The sequence below is a fragment of the Phyllostomus discolor genome, chromosome 4 (assembly GCF_004126475.2).
Source record: "Phyllostomus discolor isolate MPI-MPIP mPhyDis1 chromosome 4, mPhyDis1.pri.v3, whole genome shotgun sequence".
In the NCBI taxonomy this organism is placed as follows: Eukaryota; Metazoa; Chordata; class Mammalia; order Chiroptera; family Phyllostomidae; genus Phyllostomus; species Phyllostomus discolor.
The window spans coordinates 167,168,739-167,193,800 of record NC_040906.2 but is presented as its reverse complement, the minus strand read 5'-3'; the positions used below and the strand labels follow the sequence as shown (position 1 = coordinate 167,193,800).

The 25,062-nt window shown below is 47.3% G+C and overlaps 1 protein-coding gene across 1 annotated transcript in view; it reads right to left on the bottom strand.

Moving 5' to 3' along the window:
• Window positions 1–5,963: 5,963 nt before the first annotated feature.
• Window positions 5,964–25,062, bottom strand: part of LOC114495070 (coiled-coil domain-containing protein 162-like) — a 96,582-nt gene continuing 77,483 nt past the window's right edge. Inside the window, 8 exon segments of the mRNA XM_036022602.1 lie at window positions 5,964–6,779; window positions 6,782–6,839; window positions 8,414–8,547; window positions 9,183–9,288; window positions 9,522–9,671; window positions 11,892–12,059; window positions 13,570–13,719; window positions 17,746–17,855. Of these exon segments, the coding sequence (XP_035878495.1) occupies window positions 6,382–6,779; window positions 6,782–6,839; window positions 8,414–8,547; window positions 9,183–9,288; window positions 9,522–9,671; window positions 11,892–12,059; window positions 13,570–13,719; window positions 17,746–17,855 (1,274 nt within the window). The 3' untranslated portion in view covers window positions 5,964–6,381.

Sequence of the window (25,062 nt, the reverse complement as noted above, 5' to 3'; positions counted from 1 at the left end):
TGAGAGATACTCACATTAACAGGACTTAGTCATTAATTTGATTTGCAATGTGAGGCAGAAGAGCGCCCAGATTTCTGGCTCAGGCAACTGGAGAGACGCTAATTTTATTTTACAGTGGATGTTGTGGCCCTGGCACGTACACACTCAATAACTAATTGCTGGTTACAAGATCAGAAGGATAGATGTGTGCAAAATGGGTAGATGTGCAGATGCGAAGCAGATAAAGATGACTAGTTCAAGGTCTCTGAGAAGGCGGAGCACATGGAATCATGCACCAGGACTGGCCGGGGCAGGAAAGGGGCACTATTGGGACTCTAACAGGAGGAAGGAGAAGCAGCCGTACTGATGCAGGTAGGCTGCGGACAACAAGTAGAGGGAGTTTTCACCAGATGGTTTTTTACTCCTCTGTGACATGGGGGAGAAGGACAGTGTCTGAAGGCCCTGGGAGACCACAAATGGTTAAAATGGTTGCTGTGAAGAGGAGCAAGTGAGCCGAGCCTAAGCCCACCAGGCATCTTAGTCTCTGTCTTAAGTGATTTGTTTGAAACGGGGCACATAGCAGAGCCAGAGCCCGATTCTTGTTGTCGCATCGCCACAGCCCACCCCTGCCGCTGGAGCTTGAACAGAGGATGGAAGCTACAAGGTGGCGGCCGGGGCCTCCACTCCCTTTGTGCTCCTGGCTTTCTCAGAGCCCAGGGGTGGAGCGAGAAACCTGCCCTTGTGAAGCAGTTCAAACCCGCATTGAACCAACCAAAGCCAGTCCACTTCTGAACATCTCACAGTCTTGTGAGCCAAATGATTTCACTTTTCTCCTGAAGCATTTTGAGAATAACTGTGCTAGAACAAATGATAGCTTCTCAGGAACTGCAAGATCCTAGGGGAATCCATGTTAATGCCAGCTAAGGAGAGCTCGCCCCCTGCCCTATGCCTGGACTTCTGATACTTCTGCTGTGGGAGCAGGGAGGCCGCTGCTGCCAGCCCCGCAGGAAGGGGTGTGCGGCCTCGCCCTTCCTGCTGAGTTTACCCTGTAACGCCAACAGTGTAGCTGATAATCTGCCTGTCCCCTCAGGGTGCTGGCTACTAAATAGACGGGTACGACCCAGTCCCTCCCCTCCAATGAATGCTCAGCAAACCCTCCTCCTGTCATTGCAGAGAGGGACAGGTGGGGGGCTGAGCCTGGGGAGTGACTTTTACCTCCACTTCCTGGGATAGAGGCTTGCTTCTCTTTCACTTGCCCACACCCCCAGTTCTGGGGATTAGGCCTCCCCCATCCCTCCTGCTCTGTGGTTCTCCTTGGTAATTGTGCAGGTGTTGAAGGACATGAGTGGCAGTTGCATGCACACAGTAACCCCGAAAGGGATTAGAAAGATGTTTGGCTCTGCTGGAGGCAGAGGGGAAGCGGAGAGACAGAAAAACCCCAGGGCATGTGGAAAGGACTGTGCTACACTCAGTCTATGGCCAAAATACAGACCTTGGATGTTCTTGATGTTCTCCCTCTTTGGAGTGGGTGGCTGGGCCAGGCAGCAGGCAGCTGCAGGGACAAGGGACCCTGTGCCTTCCGGACAAGCCCAGCCCTGCTGCTCTGGGTAAACCCAATGTAACTTGATCTGTGTCATCTGGACCTTTGAAACTGATCTTTCTGCTTCTGAGAGGCTGTGTTTGCTCACATCATTCGCACTGGTAAGTAGCCAAAAAGAAACATAAAGTACAACACAGGTAGGAGAGTGTAGTAACCAGCATTTGCACACTTAGTGCTACTATACTGTCTATATTGTGTGCCACACTTACAGTATTTCATTTAATACTCAGAATACACCTTTAAGGTAGCTATTCCCACTGTATGGAGAGGCTAATTAACTTGTCTAAGGTCACGTAGCTAGAAGTGTCAGGACCAGGATTTGAACCTTGGTTGCCCTCTCCAAAGCCCCCACACTCAATCACAAGGCCACACTGCAGAACAGGAAAGAAGAGGCTTGGCTCTTCTCAACAATAAGCTAATTGTGGTTGCCAGTATTTGATGATATATATTTTTTAAGATTTTATTTATCTTTAGAGAGAGGGGAAGGGAGGGAGAAAGTGAGGGAGAGAAGTAACTATGTGTGGTTGCCTCTCACGTGGCCCCCACTGGGGACCTGGCCCACAATCTAGGCACGTGCCCTGACTGGGAATCGAACCAGCGACTCTGGTTCCAAGCCCGTGCTCAATCCACTGAGCTATACCAGCCAGGGCTGTTTGGTGATATTTTCAATAGTCAAAGCTGGAAGAGAACCTGGAATTTATTTAGTCCTCATCTTACAGGAGAGGATGCTAGTGGAGAGATGTTGTGGGGTCTGGTCTCGGCTCCGCACTGCTTGTGGGCTGCACAGCCCAGAGGGTTGTACCATTTCCATAAAGCTCCTCAAGCCCTCAGCATCCAAGAATCATAATGGACTGTTTGAATAACATCTGAGAAATATGATCATTAATATCCCAAGGCACTGAGATGGTTCAAAATCCAGTGAAGTACCCAATGCTCTTTAAGTGGTATATAACATACTCCTGGGACCAGTTTTTATGACTGAGACCATTCAGTATAGGCTGGCAGGAGTCAAAGGAGAACTAAAGTAGGAAGTTCTGTCTGCAAATCAGAATTAAGCTTTATTCATTCACATGTCATTCATTTATTCAACAAACATCATGGCACACCAACTCAATAACTCCTGGGATGTGATGGCTAGTCCCTGGGTCCCCACTTCAATTCAGACCCCGGGGCCCCAGGAGCTTGTTCTAGCCAGAGCAGGGCGTCTGCTTAGCTCGGGGGGAGCTCATCTGGACAGAGCTCCCGGCGTCAGTAAGCTGACTCAGTAGCTCTTCCACACGCTGGACTGTGTCCAGCTTCACTCTGTGCTCCTGGGCAAGCCAGCTTCTCACCTGAGGGGAAAGTGCTTGGGAAGCAGAGATGGTAGTGCAGTCATTCGTTCCCAGGGTTCTTAGGGAGAGTGCGGGTCCAGGAATACTAGTCTTCACAAAGTCCTGGTCAGGCTAAACTCGGCCTTCTGAGAACCAAGAGCTCCAGAAGGCCAAGAACCTAACCAAATAGGAGGAGAGACAGCCCTTGGAACTCTTTATTACCTTATAAAAGCCAGGTGTTTAATCACAAAAGTCCTGTCTTTTGTTTATTTGACCAGAGGGAGAGGGCAGGGCCCAGTTCACCAAGGACTGTGCAGGCCAAGCCGGGCACCTACCCCAAACACCTGAGGCGCAGGCACCCCTGGGCAGTTTCTAACACAGGAAAGGCTTGATCTCCTCCCAGATCTGCATGCTCAGCCCAATTCATCAGCTTCAGGAGCCTCGGGGCCCCATCTAAGACCCACACCTGGAGGAAATTTATGTGTTTACTCCTGCGGCCCTTCCCGCACAGCTGACTCCCAGTCCCCGCCCAGAGAGTCGCTGGGTCCATAGTGCACCTCATCAGCAGAGATCACGGGTATTTTTTTTCTTTTGAAATGTATTTTAATTATCACCTAATTTTTCAGTTTATAAAAAAGTAATAATAGTGTAGTGAGTTGAATAGTGGCTCCCCCCAAATTTATGTTCACCTAGAACCTAAAACTGGGACCTTATTTGGAAAGAGTCTTTGCAGATGTAATTAAGTTAAAATAAAATGATGCTGATAAGGGTGGCTCCTAATCCAATGTCCTTATAGGAAGAGAAAAGGGTACATCTGCACAGAGGGACATAAGGAGGAAGCCCATGTGACCAGGGAGGTCAGAGCGAGTTGGCTGCAAGGCAAGGGGCGGGACTGCAGCCGCTGCCTGCAGCTGGGAGAGGGGCAGGAGCAGATGCTTCCCCCTAGCCTTCTGAAGGAGCCAACACCTTGATTTCAGACTTCTGGTTTCCTAAACTGTGGGAGAACAAATTTCTGTTGTTTTAACCCACCCACTTCGTGGTAATTTGTTACAGCAGCCCCAGGAAACTAATACACTTGCTAATCTCAAAAATTCAGCCACATGTGTTTTAAATCCCACTCCTTTTTGTAGAGACCCAACCAGAAGGCCCTTGGACTCTGAGCTGTGACCACAGGCTTGTCTTACAAATGTTAGAGTATAGATGATCAGATCCTCAGAGTCAGGAAAACTTTCTTGTATAAATTAGCCCTAAGGTCCTGCTCTATTCTATAGGGACTTGTGTGGGATCCTCATCCCTGATGGGTGGGAGACAGGGGAAACATATCAAGACTCCCTCAGCCAGGCAGGGGCTAAAGCAATTTGAAAAATATTAGCAAAGGGAAGAAACATACTCAGTAAGGACCTGTGTTAGCACACCCCACCCCCCCTTCAGAGAGGTTGGTGCAGTGACTTGGCCAAGGTCACATAACCAGTTGGTGACAGAGCCAGAGTTTGAATCCAGGTCTATCTACCTATTTCCAAAGTTGTCCTCCTCCATATTCCCAACAGAAAGTCAAAGCCAATATTTATAGAGAGCTGTGTGTCGGTCACTATTCTAAGGGCTTCATTTGAATTACCTAATTCAACGCACCCCCAAGTCCTGCGAGGTGAGTTCATAATTCTCCATTGCTCCACGAGGAAACTAGAACTTGGAGAAGCCATAGACCTTACCCAAAGTCCCACAGTCGGGGGACTGTGGGCGAATCGGTCTCCAAATGACTTCCCTGGAAGCAGGAGGTAGACAAGGACAGGCCAGCTCTCCGAGATTGAAGGGTCAAGGATGGAGAGGGATTAAAGAACCCACTGCTGGCCAGGGGCCCTTGCCGGCTGAGGGTGGATGGCTGCAGGGCTGGGTGAGCCAGGGGCACCTGAACTGCCTGCGGAGCTGGAGGGGTAGTTCAGAAAGAGCCAACGACTGTTTGTACACACAAATGCTAAAACGTGTGTTTATTGAGAGAAGCCTCAAAATATGTGTTTTGACTATTTTTAGAATCCCTACCATTAAACAGAAATTAATTATTAACTGGAAGACTTTGAGAAACTACTTTATGAACAGCGTATTTTTGTGGTGGCTTTTAGAAAAGCATAATTTGAAGGATACGTGTACATATGTGGCACCAACTTTTCTTATGGATTCAGTCATATTTTTAGTTTACGTTTCATGAAATAAATGTGAAATTCTAGTTTTCTTTAAGAGCTACTCATTTTCTTTCCATTTCTACAATATTTTCTCAAGTATTGCCTTAATTCAATTTTTACTCTTTGCTATTTATTTTTGTAGAATCTTCCTTACTGATCTTCTCTTTGAGCACTTGCAACACTTGTCCAATAATTTATTTATTTTTTTATCCTCACCCGAGGACATTTTTTTCCCATTACTTTTAGAGAGGAAGGTAAAGATAGAAACATCGATGTGAGAGAAACACCTATTGGTTGCCTCCTGTACACACCCAGACCGTAACCAGAAAAGACACTGGCATTAGGGCTGCCTGTCACTACCAAATCCAATAAGCAATGACAGGGATTGAATCTTTTATGGGCACTTTATTCAGTTGGTCGGCGATCCGAGAAATGGTGGGTTCATACCCTAACAAACCATCTTCCCTTCTCTTTCCTGGCCAGATCTTTTATAAGGGGGTGGGGGAGGACAAACAAACTGAGGTGAGGGCTTTGAAATCCAGGGAGGATTAGATGAGCGAAGCTGCAGCCTTCCTGTTCTCAGCAGTTAGCTGTTCCTAAGGGGGCAGGGGTGGTCACACAAAAGGCCCGGATGCCTCCAACAGGTCCCCAGGCAGTAATCTCTAGCCAGTGCCCCAGGAGGTCAGCTGCTTTTCCCAGGAGCCAGGATGGACCTTATCTGTACTTTCTGAAACAAAAGCTTAACATACACATTACTTGCTAGACTTACAACTTTTTACCTTCAGCTAAAATTTTCCAGGTCTTGAGTCCCCTATCAGGACCAGGGACCAAACCCATGACCTGGGTATGTGCCCTGACCGGAACTGAACCAGCAGCCTTTCGGTTATGGGATGACACTCCAGTCAACTAAGCCCCGCCAGCCAGGGCTTATTCGATCATTTAACTTTCCAATTTCTCTTTTCTAGTATCTCTGGTGAATTAGCGCCTCATTTAGTCAATGAATACATGTGAAGTGCCTGCTCTGGAAGAGGCTGCGTCTTTTTCCTTTTGTACTGAATTACATTCTGTGGTCTCCTTTGTGGGAACTTGCATTAATCCACATCTACATCATATTATATGATTTCCTTTTTTTTTCTTTTTTTGCTATGGGGTACATGTAACAAAAAAGTATTGTGCCTGGGAATCACTATGGCCTCCCTTTCTGTCTCTGCAGTTCCAGAGACGCCATGAATAAAGTCTTATACTAACTCCCATAATACTTGTTCCTTTTCCAGATTACTTGTCAGAACTTTCTGAAGGATTCCTGGTTTCAAGATTAAAGCCAGGTGAAAATACATTTGTCAAGTTGGGTACAAGGATGCTGAGATACTGGGCCTTGAGCTAGCCAAGCCTTTGTTCTTACCATTAGCCGCTGAACAATCAGCCCGTGTGGATATAAATATTCCCATTTTCCTGGTGGGCCCGGAAGGGACAGAGGTGAAGAGACACTGCCATGGGGGACATGCGGGGCATGGAAAAGACAGGAAGAATAAAAGGGTTCTGGCGGTCGCACCCTGTTGCTTTCCAGCCGCTGCTCCCTCTCACTAGAGTCACCTGTCGGGGCTCTCTCTGGAGTTTCTTCCTCTGGAACCGGCCCAGGGAGCTGCAGCTGCTGTTCTTTTTGCTCCACATCTTCCAAGAGCTTCTCTATGCTGGAGGTTTTCAGTAAATCGGCTGCTGCTGGCGGGCAGATTCCTGGGTCACTTTGTGCTCTGATTCTTTCAGCAATTGAGCCTATGGCAGGAAAAGCCAAAGGAAAGGAGGAAGGCACAGTCTTCTCAGCACAAGGCAGGGAACTAAAGGTTGGGGGACCTCCTTCAGGGCCCGGGGCCAGAACTGTGTGGAGTATTCCTCAGTTCAGGATAATACAGTCCAGCCAGCAGCAAGACAACCAGGATGTAGGCCAGCCTGGCCTTCACTGTGAGCCCCAAGGCAACAGTTGGGGGAGAAGGAAATGGAATCAATACATAGCAATCACAGCCAGACAAGTGATAAAGTGATAATGCCACTATCCAGTGATACCAGGCCAGATAATTTGGTCTTTTCAAAATTTGATGATAATGTGTATGTTGCTTACCTTATTAACCAGAGCCTCATCGATCTCAAACTGCATCTGCACTGTCACTGGGCACTTGTCATGAGCGGGCAGGGAGGGGTTAACCTGGGGAGGGGGCTGATCCAAGCTGCATGATGAGAGGCGAAGGGAGGGTCTACTCTTGCCTCTGCTTTGACTTCCAAACTAGCTGTGCGGAAGCCAGACTCCAGGTGGTAAAAGAAAGAAAACAGTAGTAATAATTTAGTTCTGCTCTGAAATGTTTCTAATCAGCACCATAAGTACCATATGCTCAACCCTTAGTTACAGTATGACTAATAACAATGAGTACAGTAGGTCTTTGAATGGTGTTGTTTTGTTCAACATTGTTTCATTATAATGTTGATGAGATGCTGTGTAGATACTTAACTGTTGTTTATATCAATTAGCCTGTGGTAAAATTGGTTTTGTTATTCATCCTTTAGCTTAAAGTCACAGAACCTATCAATGACCTTGAGGACTTACTGTACTTGTATAGAGACTTTACAGTTTATGTAATTATACACCATAATCACCTGGTGCACAATGATGGAGAAATTAGGATCCAAAAAGAACAAGTCATATTTCGTATTTTAAATATGCCCTGCTTTCCCGGGCTATCATCGTTTAAACTCGGCCATTCTCTCTCAACTGAGGGTCTCTCTGTTTCTTTCATGCTCAGAGGACTGGCACGGTAATTAAGAGCTTAGATTTGGAAACACTTTTATTTTGGTGCCAGCCTCTACTGAGCAGCAGTAACTTCTGAAATGAAAACTTAGTGTGTGTCATCAGGAAAGGACCCGGGACCGTCTGCTTGGGGCGTAACGCTGACAGCTGGGCCGCACTCCCGGGGCAGAGGGTGCTCTCGAGGGAAAGCGTGCTCTGCAGAGGAAAGGACTGTGTCCAAGGCAGAGACCCAAGGCCCAAAGTGCCTTTAGGGTGAAAAGGTCCTGAGAGAGACACACACAGACACGAATGATCTTAAATAATCTGAAGCATGAGTAACGTGTCACCATTTTAGCTTAATAGGAATAAGAACAAAAGCTTTTTGGCCACTGCCCTTGGTTTCTGGGCTGCAAAGGAGGGTGAAGGGAAGCCAAGGTCTGGGTCACCTGCTTGTTTCTCACTGCGGTGCTCTGGTGACCGCCCCAGCCAGTGCGCACTGCTTCTAGTTGCCACATTCACCTCTGCAGGGTGTGCTCAGAGACAGGGAGGAAGAGCTTCTGGGCCCAGATACCTGGCTTTCCTGCTGCTCACACCTCCTCAGGTTTTTGGCCTGGGACCTGGGCAGGGCCTGCCTCAGAGCCACTAACCGCAGACGAAACAAAACCTCTTCTTGTTCTGCCATTAGCTTGATGCTAAAACACTTTTCTTTTTACTTTGTGTAGCTTCCTGTGAACATTCCTAACAAATAAGAGAGGAAATATGTGTCCTTTCCATATTTTCAGCTTCATGAGCCATTTCTAAACCACCTCACCATCCACTGTTCTTCAAAACTTGTGGTGCCCGGGGCTCCTGCTGGTCACTGCCCCCGCCACTTCCCTTGAGAGCAGTGTGACCGAGCAAAGACTTTCTGAAACAGTAAGTAAAAGTGTCCAAACCACTACTAATATGTGCCTTGGTTTCAGTTTATCTTGGAATGGATTTTCCAAGTATTACATTGTTACTTCATTTTACTCAAATAAGCATCTTTGAAACTCAAAAATCTGAAGCATTTTTGAAGAAGCTGTCTCAAGCCCTCAGTAGTCTCTCCTCCATATTTGCTCTTTCCTCATGGTAAACTCTCTAATTTGTTTTCCCAAAATTTGCTTCTGGCTTTTTCCTATTTCTCTCTAGCTTCTGACATTGCCCTTTCCTTGGAAGAATGCTCTCCTGTGAGATCCTTTAAGATGGCCAGAGCTGCTGCAGCCAAGCCCCCCTCCCCCTCCGCCCCAGCCCAGCCCAGCCCAGCCCAGCCCAGCCCAGCCCAGCCCAGCTCAGCCCCAGGGCCCAGCCTCCCACCCCACTGCTCACCTTGTCGCCCTGCTCAGCCGGCCGGAAGCGGCCCAGGCTCTGCACTTGGCTCACCAGGGCGGTTAGGCTGCTGTTCTGCTCCAAGTCCCACAGCTGCTCCTCCTAAGAAGGCTCACTTTCAGAAAAGGCTGCCCCCAACACTTTTCTTGGAAGGGCATGAACCCTAACATCAGAAACACGCCTTGCAGAAGATGACACAATTGTGCAGTGAGCCCCAGTGCCCTTTTAAGATGCCTGATGTGTTGCTGTCTCAGGCAGACCGGACTGGAATGCGAAGGGGGCAGAGGCTGGGAGGAAGAGCTGCTGTCCCATGGCTGAACGAAATCACATACTTTGGCTACACTTTCTTTTGTTCCTTCATCGGGTCTGGCAGAGCCCCATATTTTCTTTAGGTCCTTCACATTCTCAGTCCATTCTGTCCTCACTTTGCTGATGAGCTCATACACCTTCTGGATCAAATTAAGCTGATTCTCATTCAGCTTCTGCAAATCGCAGACTCAAGTTCAGGAAGGGCAGCTGAGGAAGTCATTTTGCCTTCTATAATGCAACTTTTATAAATGATTTCACATGAAAAAAGTCACCCACCCAGCCCCTGCTCGTGTTGCTCAGTGGGCTGCACGCCGGCCTGAAAACCAGGGCGTCGCCAGTTCCATTCCTAGGCAGGATACTTGCCTGGGCAGCGGGCCAGGTCCCCAGTGGGGGGCACGTGAGAGGCAACCACACATTGATGTTTCTCTCCCTCTTTCTCCCTCCCTTCCCCTCTGTCATAAATAAATAAATAAATATTTAAAGAAATCATCCTCCCAGACAATTATTTCCTAAGGTGTTATCCGATGCCTCACTAGCAGCCCCTCGAGTGTTGACTTCAATGCAGGGCTTCGTCCTTTGAGAGCTGGCCTAGGCTGTCAGATGCCAAGGCAGGCCGAGTGGTAGAAGAGGGGGGTGTCACAGGTGGAAAACTGATCTCCCTTTTCAAATGGTTACTTTGGCATTTAACCTGAGGGCTTTTTCTGCTACCCGGGTGACTCAGCAGAATCTGACCTGATAAAACACTGTGGATGACAACTAACAGGGAAGTCCATTAAAAAGAGATAAAGCAGAGGAAGGACTCAGGCTGACTGGCTTCCTAGAGAGGTCCCCCCGCCCCACCCCCGCCCCCGGGGCAGAAATCTCATTGTGAAACAGCCTGTTTTGAATGACCTAGGGGTAATGGCTCAGGGTTAAATGACTTGATCATAGATAAGTGCGCCTGGAGACCCAGTGTTTTGGGGTAAGGGGTGAGAGTGGGGTGGCCTCTCACTTTTGAACTACTTCCCTGGAGAGAAAGGCAGGAGGAGAGGGCCCTGCTGGGAGCCACGGTGGGGAGCCTAGCGGCTGGCCCCAGCAAAAGCTTTGCCACTCACTCTCTGGGACCCTGGGGTAGAGCAGGGATACCCTACTTTGGTGGGGGGAGGGGACTTGTAGGACTAGTTTAGCCTGGGAGAAGTACAGAAACCACTTTTTGTCTAGGAATCTGGCAGAAGCTAAAAAGAACTTAAAACATTTTCAGCAATTTCACACCTAAAACATGGCTGGATAGGGGTGTTCAACCTGTGGCTCACGGGCTGCATGCGGCCCAGGATGGCTATGAATGAGGCCCAACACAAAATCATAAGTTTACTTAAAACCTTTTTTTGGTTCATCAGTTTTCCTTAATGTTTGTGTATTTAATGTATGGCCCAAGACAGCTCTTCTTTCAGTGTGGCCCAGAGACACCAGAAGGTTGGACACCTCTGGAGCAGACTCCAGCCTTCACTGCTCACCTCTCCCCCGCAGCGGCAGGCCGAGTGCATTTGGGTTTTGGTCCTTCAATATTTGTAAGCTCTTGTATTTTGTGGGCCCTTCACGAGCAAGAAGGAATTTCCCATCCTGTCTGGAATGGACAGGCCAGGGCAGAGCATCAGTAAAAGCGCCTCTCAGTAAAAAGACCCCAGGGACCGCCCAGGAATCCATGGCAGATACAGGATGTAAGGACCCAGCTGGGGCTGGCGCTGGGGATGTGCAGGATCAGGAAGGGGGCGGTGGGCTGGAGGGCGGTGCATTTGACCTGAAATTCATACTTGTGGGACAGCTGGCCCGGGCTCTGCGATGGCCCATTTTAGGCTCGGGACCTCCATCTACAGGTGCTCGGACACCCTAACAGAGTGACAGGCTTCCACAGCGCGGCGATCACACGGGCACCCCACGCTGCTCTTCCAGGTGGGCCTCCGCTGACAGGCCAGCAGCTCCAACAATGATTTTAGGGAAAGGCTGGAGGGCGTTTTGAGGGTTGGAAACAGCTCTGGAAGCCAATCCGAATTCTGAATCTGCCTAGCGAGCTTTCAGGAGGTGCCTGTCGCTCCCTGCTCTGGGGTCTGGCACTGCCCTTTCCCGCTTGGATGGGCACGCTCAACAGACACTGGAGAAGAAGGTGCCCCTTCCTTCCCTCACCTGGCAGCAGGGTGAGGAAAATAGCAAATTTCTAAATTACCTAAAATTCAGTGTCTATCATGGTAAAATAATGACAGCCCGCGGCTGACTCCTGCTCTGTGGAGGAAGCTTAGCGCTGGAGAGCTCTTGTGACGCCAAAGCCCGTTCTGTCGCTGATCCTGCTGCATGTGGCTGCCGTGTAGTGGCTCCTGCTCCCCAGAGGCCTGCCCTGATGTCCGACACAGGTCACTTACCTTCATGCGTAAACACGCCGTAAACAGAGTTTTGACTAAATCTTCATATTCTTCTTGCACTTCTTTTCTGATTTGCTTTTCGAGATTCAGGTTCCCCTCTTCCAAGTCCACAAGACAGGCTCTCAGAGCAGTGATTTCCATGGTCATATTATGGCTGAGCTCTGCCACCTAGCAGCAGAAATAGTTCTTTTTTTAACGAAAGGTAGTTCAGGAATTCCAGATTGCCGCTACCATTTGCACTTCTGCCTTGAACCTAATGGAGAAGGTGAATATCTCATTGGGCAAATGTGGGTGGAAGAATCTAGGTTGGTTTAAGGGCCCCACAGCAGTGCCGTGCACACAGTAGGTGCTCAGTAAATGCTTGCCGAATGAATGGCCCTAGAATGGACACTAATTAAGCGCTTTTCATTTGGTGAAAATACTTGATCTTGGCCTCCATCTCAAAATTGTCCTTCCCTTGACATTTCAGCAAACTACCTCTTCTCCTTTGAATTGTACTTTGCAGGTAAGGAATTGAAACAACCCCTTCTCCCCAAAACCACAAAATAGCAACAAAAAGAAAAACAAATCAATAAAAATAACAAAAAACCCCAACCAAACACAACAGAAAAAGCCCTCATTGCTTAAACAGTGAAAGCACAGTCCCTGGGGGGTTCTGCAGCAGACCCGCCTTGGCGAGGCTCCCGTGGGCCACTCCTGAAGGGGGCGCAGGAAAACAGCATGGGGTAGTCCCGTGTCTGCCACTGAGACTGAGGATGTGAGACTTGGACAAGAGAAACTGCTCAGTCATAACTGACCTACCTGACCAGCATGGTGTTCGGGTGGACTCTGACCTCTCGTAAAAGATCCAGTCCCTGAAGACAAGAGAGCAGTGCACAGCTCAGCTCAAACATTTATTCTTACGACCAGGGCTCAGTTAAGGGCAACACACTCCAGGCACTTCCTATTTGTGTCAATGCAGCTTCATTTAGATGCTGGGACTCTGCTCAGAGCCAGGACTGCGCTCTAGGATGCCCAGTCCGGCCTCAAAGGACAGCATCCACCTCCAGGCACCCACACCCTGGTGGAGGACTTGGCTCTGGGGCTAAGCCAAACTGTGGGCAAAGCTAAGACTCATTACTGGATATTTGAATGTTTCATTTGTTCAGGCTTTTGCACTTTTCTTAGGGAGACACTAAAATTACACAGAACCTCTGATGCAATCCATTTAAAAAAGTGTGCAATCTAGGACAGAAGAAGTGAATGTTGGATTCCCACCAGTGGGGTCTCATTTTAAAGAAGTCTCATTCCCAAGACCCATGATGTGCATCTTGAAGGCAGAGTTTCCTCAGGGATCCTGGCTTCTCTGCTAGACCAAGAATAGCATGAGGTGCCTTGGTTTGTCAAGGGTGGGAAGGTCAGCTATACATCCTCCCCTGGAGCCAGCTCCTTTGTTGCTCAGCTCTTATATTTCCCACCAGACACCTCCAAAGCACACAGCCCATTCTTGCTGGGCCATCACATTGGTGGCTGAGAAGACCAGCCCAAGGAAAAGCCACTGAGTGTGCCACTCGCCCCCCGTTCTTACGTGAGAACACCTTTCCCCCCCACCCCTCTGTTTTACTTTCCTCTTCAGAGTAGCTCCCTGGCTGCCCCTCCCACAGCTTCCTCACTGCAGTTCTGGCCTCTGGGAACACACCTGCTCCTCCTGACAGAGCTTCCGCCTCGCGTGCTCCAACACGTGCTCGGAACACATGGAGCAGCTCTCAAAGTTGCTGCGCTCTCTTGCCGTCACGTCACAGCCCAGGGAAAGGAGGCAGGCCTCCAGGTGCTCTTTCCTGAAAGTGATCTGAAGAGGGAGGGACGTCATTCACAGCAGCTCCAGCGGGGCAGCCTCATGCACCAGGGCTCATGGCCCAGGTTGCCTTGGCTCACAGGCCCCCTTCCATTTCTCCTCCAAAGGAAAATGTGAGCCAGAGCTTTGCAAGCCTCTCTTTCAGGCCTGCCCTTAACATGTGCAGACCCAGGGACAAGAATGCAAAGGGAGGTCCGCATACCATTCCAAACATTCTAACTATTTAAAGGTTGTAAATCAAAGTAACAAGTAGTAAAATGAAAATGTTGAATTCTCCTACTTTGGAAAATAGATCTTCGAAAATGACTTGCAAGGCCAGGTTCGAATTTACCATTCTTGAACTACTCTGAGTTCTATGCTCAAATGTGGTGACTTGGGGAGAGGTGCCCACCCCCCAGTTTACAGTGTGACCCGAGTCTCTTCTCACGTCATGCCACACAGGGCCCTTGTGTGCACAGAAGTGGACAATAGCCCAACTGTCCACACGCCCCATGCAGCTGCCTGGGACCGCCTCTCAGGCCTGGGTGCACACTGGTGGTGAGCTCCAGGGAGGGTGATCCGGGGAAGAAGCCCTGGACTTGGGGAATTCCAGGGCCCCAGGCACTGGAGTGTGGTCTGGAAGGAAGGTCCAGGGTCTGAGCGTGCCTGGCCGCTGGACTGTGTGGTTTCTCACTTTGTGGGGAAGGGTGGGGCTGGAGGAGGGCCAGAGGGTCCTCTGGAGTATGGGGCATACGGCAGGGTCCCTCTTCCTGTGGCTGAATGGTCATACTCTTCACTCTCTAAGCACTCCCATTCCCTCCCTTTCTGCGAGAGATCTGGCCCCCTTTTGAAGATGTGGCCATTGAGGAACAGAGGAAATGTCCACCCCTCCAAGGCAGGCTTAGATTTTTTCCCTCTGGAGAGAAATGGGAGCCGGTGTGTGGAAGGTTAGATCCTGAGTGTCTGTGAGTGTTTATGTGTGTCTCTGTGCATCTATATCAGGGTGTGTGTGCATTTGTGGATGTGGCTGAGCGTGTGTCAGTGTCTCTCTGTATATGTCTCTATTTGTATAAGTGTCTGGATATGTCTCTATGTGTCTGGGTATGTCCCTCTAGGTGTATCAGTGAGAGTGTGTCTGTGTGTACCTGAGGGTCTTATCAGGCCCACTGGATTTTGGAAGGACATCTAAGAAGGTTTCTCCTGATGTCCCTGGACAAATGGAGAACAGCACAGCAGAGTGGGCTCCTGGCCACTGAAAGACTGTGCCCGAAGAACCTGGTCAGTGTGGAGGGGACCCAGAGTGCACAGCACAGGGCTGGGGGCCTGTCCTGACAGGCACTGTTATTAATGACTTGAATGAGGTATCAAGAGCAGGTAGGGACAAGGAGTATGCTGGATGACAAAAATCTGGATTTTTAAAGATTTCAAGAGGTTCAAAGTGAACAAGAACAAGGCTGATCGCATGGCAGTAGCCAGGTGCCTAAAGGCAACGTGTGGGCTTCAGGTGAGCCTCATGTGTCAGCCTTGGCATGGCTGCCCCAACCCTCTACACATGGGTGTTAATCAAGCACTACACCCAGGTCAAGGGCACTCTTTGCTGGCCAGATGACCTTGAATTTAGAGGAGACTGACCAGGATGGTAGGGGTGACCATGCAGAGTGACGGAGGAAGTGAAGGTGGGTCAGTCTGAAGTAGAGAGGGCTAGCGCAGGCCCCCAAATGAGGGGGTAGCCCGGTGTCTGCTCCATTTCCCAGTTCATGTGCCCTGGCCCTGGGCCACAACCTATGGGGAAGAGGTAAGGATTTGCAATCTACCAATCTACCGCTTTATGGAAGCTTCACATACGTTAGCAATGGCGCCGATTGAGCTTCCCTAACTGACCTGCCCTCAGATATCTAAAGGCTTGCTGTGAGAGGTCGGGACCAGGGGCAGAACCAGGATCCATGGTGGAGACCATGGGGAGGCCATCACCAGCTCCGGAGGGGCTGCCTGGAGTGGGGGGTGGGGGAGTTTGGAAGAGTGAGTCCCTGTCACTGCAGATGACCTAGGAGAGGCCAGAAGCCCAGCAGGCACAGACTTTGGAAGGACCTAATGCCCTAAAGTCCTATTATGCCCAGACACAAGCAGGCTGATACCAGTCTCCTCTGTGCCCTGAGTTTCTGTGGTGCCCGATATGGGTTTGCCTGGCTCCTCATACCCACATTCCTTTCCTAGAGATCCTGTCTTCAATGTTGGGGTAAAGTTTTTAGATAGGGGATGAGCAGATCCTGAGTCACAAACCTGTAGTTTTTATTGTGGTAAAATCTACATAATATAAAATTTGCCATTTTAGCCTTTTTTTTAGCATACTGTTCAGCGACATTAAGTATATTCACATTTTTGTGCAATCAATTTCTAGAACACTTCATCTTGCAAAACTGAAACTCTGTACCTACTGGACGCTAACTGCTTGTTCCTCCTCCCCCTCGCTGCTGACAACGCTTTCTACTTCCTGTCTGTGAATCTGACTCCTCTTCCATACCTCATATGAAGGAACCATGCAGCATTTGTGCTTTTGTGACTGGCGTGTTTCACTTAGCATGATGTCTTCAAAGTTTGTCATGATCAAACATGTGTCAGAATTTCCCTCCTTTTTAAGGAGAGCCGCACAAACTTTTTGGCTCAAATGTTTTTCGGAGCCTCTCCCTGAACACCTGGGTGCCTGTGGCTGAGAACCTCTGAGCTGCAGGGACCCAAAAGGAACCACTTCCCCCTCATCAGAATTCACAGTATCATATCTGGGTATGACTGGAAGCTTCAAGCAAATACATACATGCAAATTATTAAGTGCTGAGGAGAAATGCACCCCCAACCGAGCTTGTGAATTCTCTATCTCATAATTCAGAACTGAGGTGATTATAAAATTATGGGGAATATTTGAAGAGCTTAAACATGTAATTTGGGGGAAAACATTGCCATGTAAAAATTGAGCACATTTTGCTTAATCAGGTTTTTAAAAAATGGTTGAATTTCAGAGAAAACAGGGTTTATATACCCAATGCACTTGTGTTTAATTTGTTAATGATCCTAAAAGCTCTTGTTATGGCCAAATAGTCATATATACTCTTGACTTTTCGGTGGATCCCTTTGATTTAGAAAGGCACTTCCTGTCATGGCTAAAGGGCTCAAAACTCCACGAGCTGTGTGTGTGTGTGTTGTGTGTATTCAGTGTGCACTATATAGGGTTGTTACGGATTCAAACGCATACACGCAGAAAACATCGTTGACACTGGTTTCTTTTGTGGTGAGGACACTGGGGATGGTGATGCAGAGGAGGGATAAAAGTGTTACTTTTCTGGGATAAGTTTTTTGTTTTTCATATTGTACACTTAAAAAATGTTTTCCAGTGGTATTATAGGTGATTTTGGTTTCTCTCATTAAATATCTACACTAAAAAATTAACAATAGGAAATGTTGCTAAAAATAACTCATTTATAAACAAACTTCAAGGTTGCTTTTAAAACTGGCCAAATCTGCAAGTAGACAACATGTATTCTGCTTTCTCTCCCATCTTTATTAGAAATCAGTCTTTTCTCAAAATTAATGTGGTAGCAAGTGACTAGAACTTTGAGTTCAGGCTGGGTGTTCACATCTTTGGTCTTAAGGGAGGAGGGGGAGCGTGAGGAGATGGGTTTGGGTGAGTGACTTTCCACCTTTTCCATCTCATGGCCCACATAAACCGATTACTAAAATTCTGTGGCACACCAAAAATACATTATGTATTTTTTCCTATATAACAAAAAGTAGGTATAATTTTGATTTACTCACACCAGACAGCTGTGTTGTGCTGGCTGTTGTCATTTTTTTTATCTGACAATCTAAGGGAAAAGAGGTCAGTGCCCCTGACTAAACAGTCAGGTATTGCGTGTTTTAAAAATTCTTGCAGCATAGTGGTTGAAAAATCACTGGCTTAGGGCAAAGTCTTCCTTGTTTGGATTTATGTTTAAAACACACACACACACACACACACACACTACAGAATGACTAGTTTTTAATACATACCTCTAGTCTACCATCCTGGTAATTCCCCATTAATCTCTGTATAAAATTGCCCACTATTTGTGGTCTGATAACTGAAAAGTTTTCTTTCATGACCTGGTGTGTCCAAAGGTCTAGGAGAAGAAACATGCCAACACTAATATCATGAAACACTGAACAACCATCAATGGCTGTGAGATGGCGCTTCTCTGAGACAGCACTGGACATAGCAAGCTGTCATTTCCAGATACACAAAAACTAGTGGGCGATGATGTGGGGGTGGGGGGAGGAGGTTGAGGACACGGGAAATAAGGAAGATACATATCTAACAAAAGCCCTAATGAAAAGATTTGGAAAAGCACCTCTGAAGGTGGTGAATAGTATTGCTGCCATAACTAAAAATCCTCAATCAAATGTTATTATTGATCCTGCATGATATGTTCAGGATCATGTAGGCACTTAATTTTCATTAAGTGCCTATATGTATCTGAACAATTCTTTTGGCTTAACACAATCATCAGAAATAAATGAAGAGCAAGGATCTGTATCTGTTGCATTGTGTTCCTGGTGTTGCAGGCAAAATTAATTTGAATATAGAATTAATAAAAAATAGGAGGAAATCCAAAAGAGAGAAAAAAGAGTCACAGATTAGAAATGTTGAGAGCGGAGAGACTATACAGGTTAGTTCCTGGACTGAAGCCAGAATAGGGATGACACATAAGAGATGAGGCACGTACACAGTTACTCAGAATAGCATTGTTTAGGGCAGCGAAAGCTTGGAACCGACACCTAAACTGCACTCCAGTCTCCCGGTGGAATAGTGTGCAGCTATAAAAAAAGAGAACCATCTCCATATGCTGATGTGAAGAGAAGCACTGACTGTTAGGTGAAAAATTCAACTTGCAAGTTCTGGCCAAGATGGAGGCGTAGGTATAGGTAGAAACCATTTGCTTCCTTGTACAACCAAAGGGACGATAACAACCAATCTAAAACAACCAGAAGGACAGAAAAATCAAACTGCATGGTACTCCAACAATGAAGGAATTAAAGAAACATTCAACCAGACTGGTAGGAAGGAGCTGGGCGGCGGAGCAGGCAGAGAAGACCCGAGGCAAAGTGGCGGACCATGTGGGTGGGGCTGGCTGAACAGGAAACTGAGACTCAGGGCTGACTGTGGACTACAGCAGGGGTTGCCGAGGTGGGAGAAACTCCCAGTCTCAAGTGAGAGTCCGTTGGAAAGTGAGGCTAAAGCCCAGCAGGCGAACTGCATTGTTCCCCCTCTGGCCTCTCCCCCACAGGCAGCACTGCAGTGCAGCAAGGAGGGTTTCCCCCTTACAAAATAACCGGACAAAGAAATAGGGCCCAAATGAGAGAATAGAGCAAAACTCCAGAAAGAAAGCTAAGCAATGAGGAGATGGCCAACCTATCTGATGGAGAGTTCAAAGCCCTAGTAATAAAAATGCTCACAGAACTGATTGAGCTTGGTTGAAAAAGGAAAGAACAAATGAAGGATACCCAAAGTGAAATAAAGCGAAACATTCAGGGAACCAACAGTGACAGGAAGGAAACCAGGACTGAAATCAACAATTTGGAACAAAAGGAAGAAATAAACATCCAACTGGAACAGAACAAAGAAAAAAGAATTTAAAAAAGTGGAGAGAGGCTTAGGAACCTCTGGGAGGTTTTAAAACATTCCAATAGCTGAATTATAGGGGTGCCAGAAGGAGAACAAGAGCAAGAAATTGAAAACTTATTTGAATAAATAATGAAGGAAATCTCCCCCAATCTAGTGAAAGAAATAGACTTTCAGGAAGTCCAGGAAGCCCAGAGAGTCCCAAGAAGTTGGACCCAAAGAGGAACACACCAAGGCACATCACCATTAAATTGCCCAAGGTTAAAGATAAAGAGAGAATCTTAAAAGCAGCAAGAGGAAAGGAGAGAGTTACCTACAAAGGAGTGCCCATAAAACTATTAGCTGATTTCTTAAAAGAAACCTTATAGGCAAGAAGGGGCTGGAAAGAAGTATTTGAAGTCATGAAAGGCAAGGATCTACATATAAGATTACTCTATCCAGCAAAGCTATCGTAGAATGGAAGGGCAGATATAGTGCTTCCCAGATAAGGTCAAGTTAAAGGGGTTCATCATCACTCAGCCCTTGTTATAGGAAATGTTAAAGGGACTTATCTAAGAAATTGGAGAAGATCAAAAACTATAAACAGTAAAATAATAAGAAACTTACAACTATCAACAACTGAACCTAAAAAAAAGAAAAACAACGAAAACAAAAACTGAGCAAACAACTAGAACAGGAACAGAGTCAGAGAAATGGACACCACATGGAGTGTTTTCAGGGGGGAGGGGAGGAATGGGGGGGGAAGGTACAGGGAATAAGAAGCATAATTGGTAGGCATAAAATAGATGGAGAGAAGTGAAGGATGACACAGGAAACAGAATTCAAAGAACTTGTATGTACAACCCATGGACATGAACTAAGAGGGAGAATGCTGTAGGGTTGGGGGGTTCAGGGCAGAGGGGAGAGAATGGGGGAAATTTTGGGAAAACTATTAGCATAATCAATAAAATATACTTAAAAGTTCAACTTGCAGAGAAGTGGATATAAAATGCTCTTTTTATGAGAAAGATATGATAAATATAATAAAGTGGAGGATACCTCCTCAAGTCTATTCAACATCTTTGTTCCAAAACTTCGGCATTCCCCAATAGCATCACTTCTCCCCACTTTCCTGGACCATTCAACATAGTGCACATTATTTTTCCCACATAAAAATCCTTCTCTGGACCCCATGTCCCCTGTCAGCTATTGCCTCACTTCCTTTCTTCCTTTTCAGCAAAACTCTGAAAAGAGATGCCTAACCTTATTGTGTGTGACTTCTCTCAAAATCCTTCCTGAACTCACTCAGCCACCACTCCAATGAGACCAATTTGGTCATAAACCCCAACAGGACAGCAATGCCACCGTGTGCCTGCAACACGCCCAAGGCTTTACTTGAGCACCGGCAGCATTTCCCACAATCCACCACTTCTCTGTGCTTGAGACACTTCCATCACTAGACATTGGACACCACTCTGTTCTTCTTTCCCCTCCCTCACTGTCTGTCCCTTCTAGGTCCCTTTCACTGGTTCTCCTTCCCCACTCCCCACTCCCATGGCTCTGCACATGACAGTGTCCTAGGACTCAGCCCTCGGCCCACCTCTTCCTACTGACACTCACTCCCTTGCCTATCTCGTCTAGTCTCATGGCTACATAACACCCATATGTTGCCAGCCCTCAAATTCAGATTTCACACCCGCTTGGCATCTCTCCTTGGATGTCTAAAAGACATTTCAAACTTCACTTGTGCTTAATTAGATTCCTGACCTTTCCTCCCCAACTAGCCATCTTAGCTGATGGCAATTCTATTTCCCCAATAGCTTAGGTCAAAAGTGTTGGAGTTATCATGGATTTTTCTCTTTCTCCCATTAAGAGAGTGAAGTAGTTGTTCCCTCAACCCACTAGTGACTACTTCAAAAATATACCCAGAATCCGACCACTTAATACTTCCACTGCTCCCAACCGTGTTTGAAGCACTTGGCTCGGATGACTGCAATAGCCTCCCACCCAGTCTCTCCCTTATTCCACCGTTCCTTCCTTCACCATCCGTTCTCAAAACAGCAGCCAGAGAGACTCTATTACAATGTGTCAGGTCGTGTCCCTCAGAACCGTCACCAGCCCCGGTTAGGATACATTCAGGGTGAACACTGAAGTTCCTGCAAGGCCCTGCCTGCCGCGTTCCCCTTTCACGCGTGCTCTTCAACTTCACTCCTGCTCCCCGTCACACCCTCCTTTCCAGCCACGCTTGGTCTTTGCTGTTCCTTAAACACGATAGGCTTGCTCTGCCTGGGGACCTCACAAGGGGCTTTGTTCTGTCTTCAGTGCTCTTCCTCCAGATACCTGTCAAGCTGACTCCCTCGCTTTCTTCAAACTTCGCTCAAAATGTCACTCTATCAGTGAACTCTATCCGGACCACCCAGTTTCAGGTTGCCACGTGCCCCCCTTCAAGTCTCCATTGCACCGTTCTCCTTACTCCATCATTTTCTTACTTCTTATGTTTATTGCGTATTGTCTGTCTACCCCATTCTAGATGATAAACCCCATGAGGGTAAGGATTTTTTCTTCCATAGCAGGAAGGATGCATCCTCGAAACAGTGCCAAAAATGTAGAGGCCTGGAATATAGAATGTGCTCAGTAAGTAGGTCCTGGATGAGGAATGAATCAGTGTACACATAAAAAAGCCCTGAAAGGATACGTTAAAAGTGAATTCGAAGTGGTTACCTAGGGGGTGGCAGAAGAGGGTCAGAGGTGGCAACAAGACTTCTAAATATGTATTTTTAATATCATTCTGAGCTTTGAACCAGGTTAAACAAACAAAATAAAATTTAAAAGTAATATGACAGTGCTAGGACAAGGGAAGTATGTCAACATTCCTTAACTTACAGTTGGAAGAGCAAACACACATGTGTATGTCAGCTGTGCGGGCAGCTCCCGTCCCCCTGGGCATGGCCCCTGGGGAGTCTCGAGACAAAGGGAGTCCTACAGGGCCAGAGGCCGGAGCCCAGCCCCACCCCCACTCCCCTTCTGTCGGGGTGCTGGCCCTCGACAAGAGCTCACACAGGGCCCCTCCCTGCCCTCAGCCCTTTCCGATTTCAGAAGAGATTCTGATTCACACTTTCGTTTTCCTGACAGGAGACTCAGTGCACAGAAGAGGAAGCATCTAGCACAATCTTCCCAGAAAGGTGGACATGACAGAGCAGGAGCCTCTGGTATTTGCACTTAGGTTATTTATGGAGGTGGGGGTCCTCTTTTTGAAAATGGGATCCCCATTTCTTCTACAATTGTCTACTTTCCATCATAAACAAATAAATCTGATTTTGCTCTTTTTTTTACGACAATAAAGACAAGTAGACATTGAAGAGTTAATGTGCCTAGAAGTTTGCACTTCTTAAGACCTTTAAGGCTTTTGTAAGTCTAAGCTTTGACAAGACAGCTCATGCACACTGCAGACAAGGAACTGAACGCTTTTCCCAGGAAACTTCGGGGGCAGGTGTCTGGCTCAGAAAGGCCTAGTGAGGGACCACATCCACCACACACTTGTTGTTTGGGGACCGTCTCTATGAAATGCCCACAGAACTGGTTTGGGGTTTAGCTCTGGGCTTAGCTGAAGGGTGTTTTCCCTGCGAGCGGAGAAAACTTCGGAGCACGCTTCTCATGAGTTCAAGTTCACACGCGCATCTGCATCTGTAGGCAGGCAGGGGAAGCCAAGGAGAGTAGGATTCATCCAAGAGAAATAATTCCTGGCCAAGTGGAGTTGGCAGTCTCTAAGTGTGTCTCCCCGTGAGTATGTGTGGTCATGGCTTCTTTAAGGTGGGCGGGTTCCCCAGAATCGTGGCGGTAGGCAGGAGACAGCACACTGGGGGCTAAGTTAGGGTTCTGTTCTTCCCTCTCATTCTGTTCCCATGTCCTTTTTAAACAAAACTTTTTTGCTGTTCAACTACAGTTGTCCCCATTTCCCCCTATTACTCTCCCCTGCCCTGCCCACCCACTCCCTCACCCCACGTTCCCATGTCCTCTGACTGCAGGAAACTTGAACTTCTCCGTGGCCGAACCACTTCCTCTTTCTCCCTCTCAGAACACATCTCCCCGCCCCCACGTAGCCTCCTCCCTCTAGGAAAGGCGTCTTCCTCGTTCGCTAGTGTTTCAGTATTTCGCTTCTCTAACACAACCGCCAGCCTCCGTGCCTGAGTGGCCCCTGGGTCCTCGGCTGAGGTGGAACTGAAACTTAAAGGCACACCACTGCCAGTCAAGGCTGTTTCCCCAGCCAGGGGGAAGGCTTGCTGCTTCAAGCACACGCATGTACTTTCACTGCTGTGTTTCTCAAGCTGCTCCCAAGGACACGAGTTCCTTGAGTTGATGACAGATGTTCCCAAGGGGAAGAAATGTTCAGTGGTCAAATAAATTTAAAGAACGCTTCGTACTCTTGCTCTCTCTCCTGGAGATTTATATTTCACAGTAGGACAGTAAAGTCTCTAAGAAAGTCTGGAGTAAAGAAATCTTTTTAACATTACTTACTGCAAATTTCCCAAACTTATTTTGACAAAAAAACAAACAAAACCCTTTTCTCACAACCCCTGCAAAATATGGCAGAAATCCTCTTATTTAAAGCAATTAAGCCTAAGAGCTAAACATTCAAATCAAGAAATCTATTATACCAGAGAGTGCTTAAAAGATCACACGCACCATCTTAAATATCCTACTTAACTTAAAAATACACCAGTATACAAACATTTGCCATTCTTCTAACACAAAGCCTGGCCGTTTCTTTGTATATACACACTCGCTGAAGCTCTGTGCCATCTTTCTTCTATAAACTGTAATAGTTGTGCATGGTCTGCCATCTCTAGTGTTCTTTTTATTTAGTTCACTCCTTTTCTTTTACAGAGAAAAAGCTTAAACACTGTAAAACAATCCGACGCATCCTTTTTAAAGAAAAGTTTTAGGTTCACAGAAAAACTGAGCACACAGCACGGAGAGCTCCCACACATCCTCTGCCCCACCCCCAACACACAGCCCCCCTCAAAATCTACATCCACATAGCATGGCACACGGATCCAGCTGAAGAACTGTACTGACATGTTATTATCATCCAGAGTCTGTGGTTCATATCACGGTTCAGAAACTGTGGGTCTGACAAACATATGGTGACATGTGACATACCATACAGCGTGGTTTCCAGGCTCCAAGGTCCCTCTGTGCTCTGCCTGTGTATCCTTCCCTCTCTTTGGACCACTGGCAAACACTGATACTTTTAATGTCCCCATAGTTCTGCCTTTTCTCCAGTGTCATATAGTTGGAATCATACAATGTGTAGCCTTTTCAGGTTGGCTTCTTTCACTTAGTAACAAGCCCTTAACTTTCCTCCACGGCCTTTTGTGGCTTGATAGATCCTTTCTTTTTAGTGTTGAATAATATCCCATTGGCTGGATGTACTGCAGCTTAACCATTTCAACTTAGTTCTTACAGAAGAGATCTCTTTCTATCTGTGCTCCTAGTTCATTGGTTTACATAATACGAATTAAGTTACTCAGACACAATCACAAGTGCAAGCGGCAAAACAGGTTTGGAGCAAACAATGATCAGTGATGTTAGGTAAGCACACACAAGCCAAAGACTGTGACCAGCGAGCACTGTGCCTGCTCGTGTCACCAAAGGACGGGAAAGCTTCAGGGAAACCGCGAGCCTGTCAGTGAAGGGTGGTTGGGAGGACTCTTGCGTGAACACGCTGA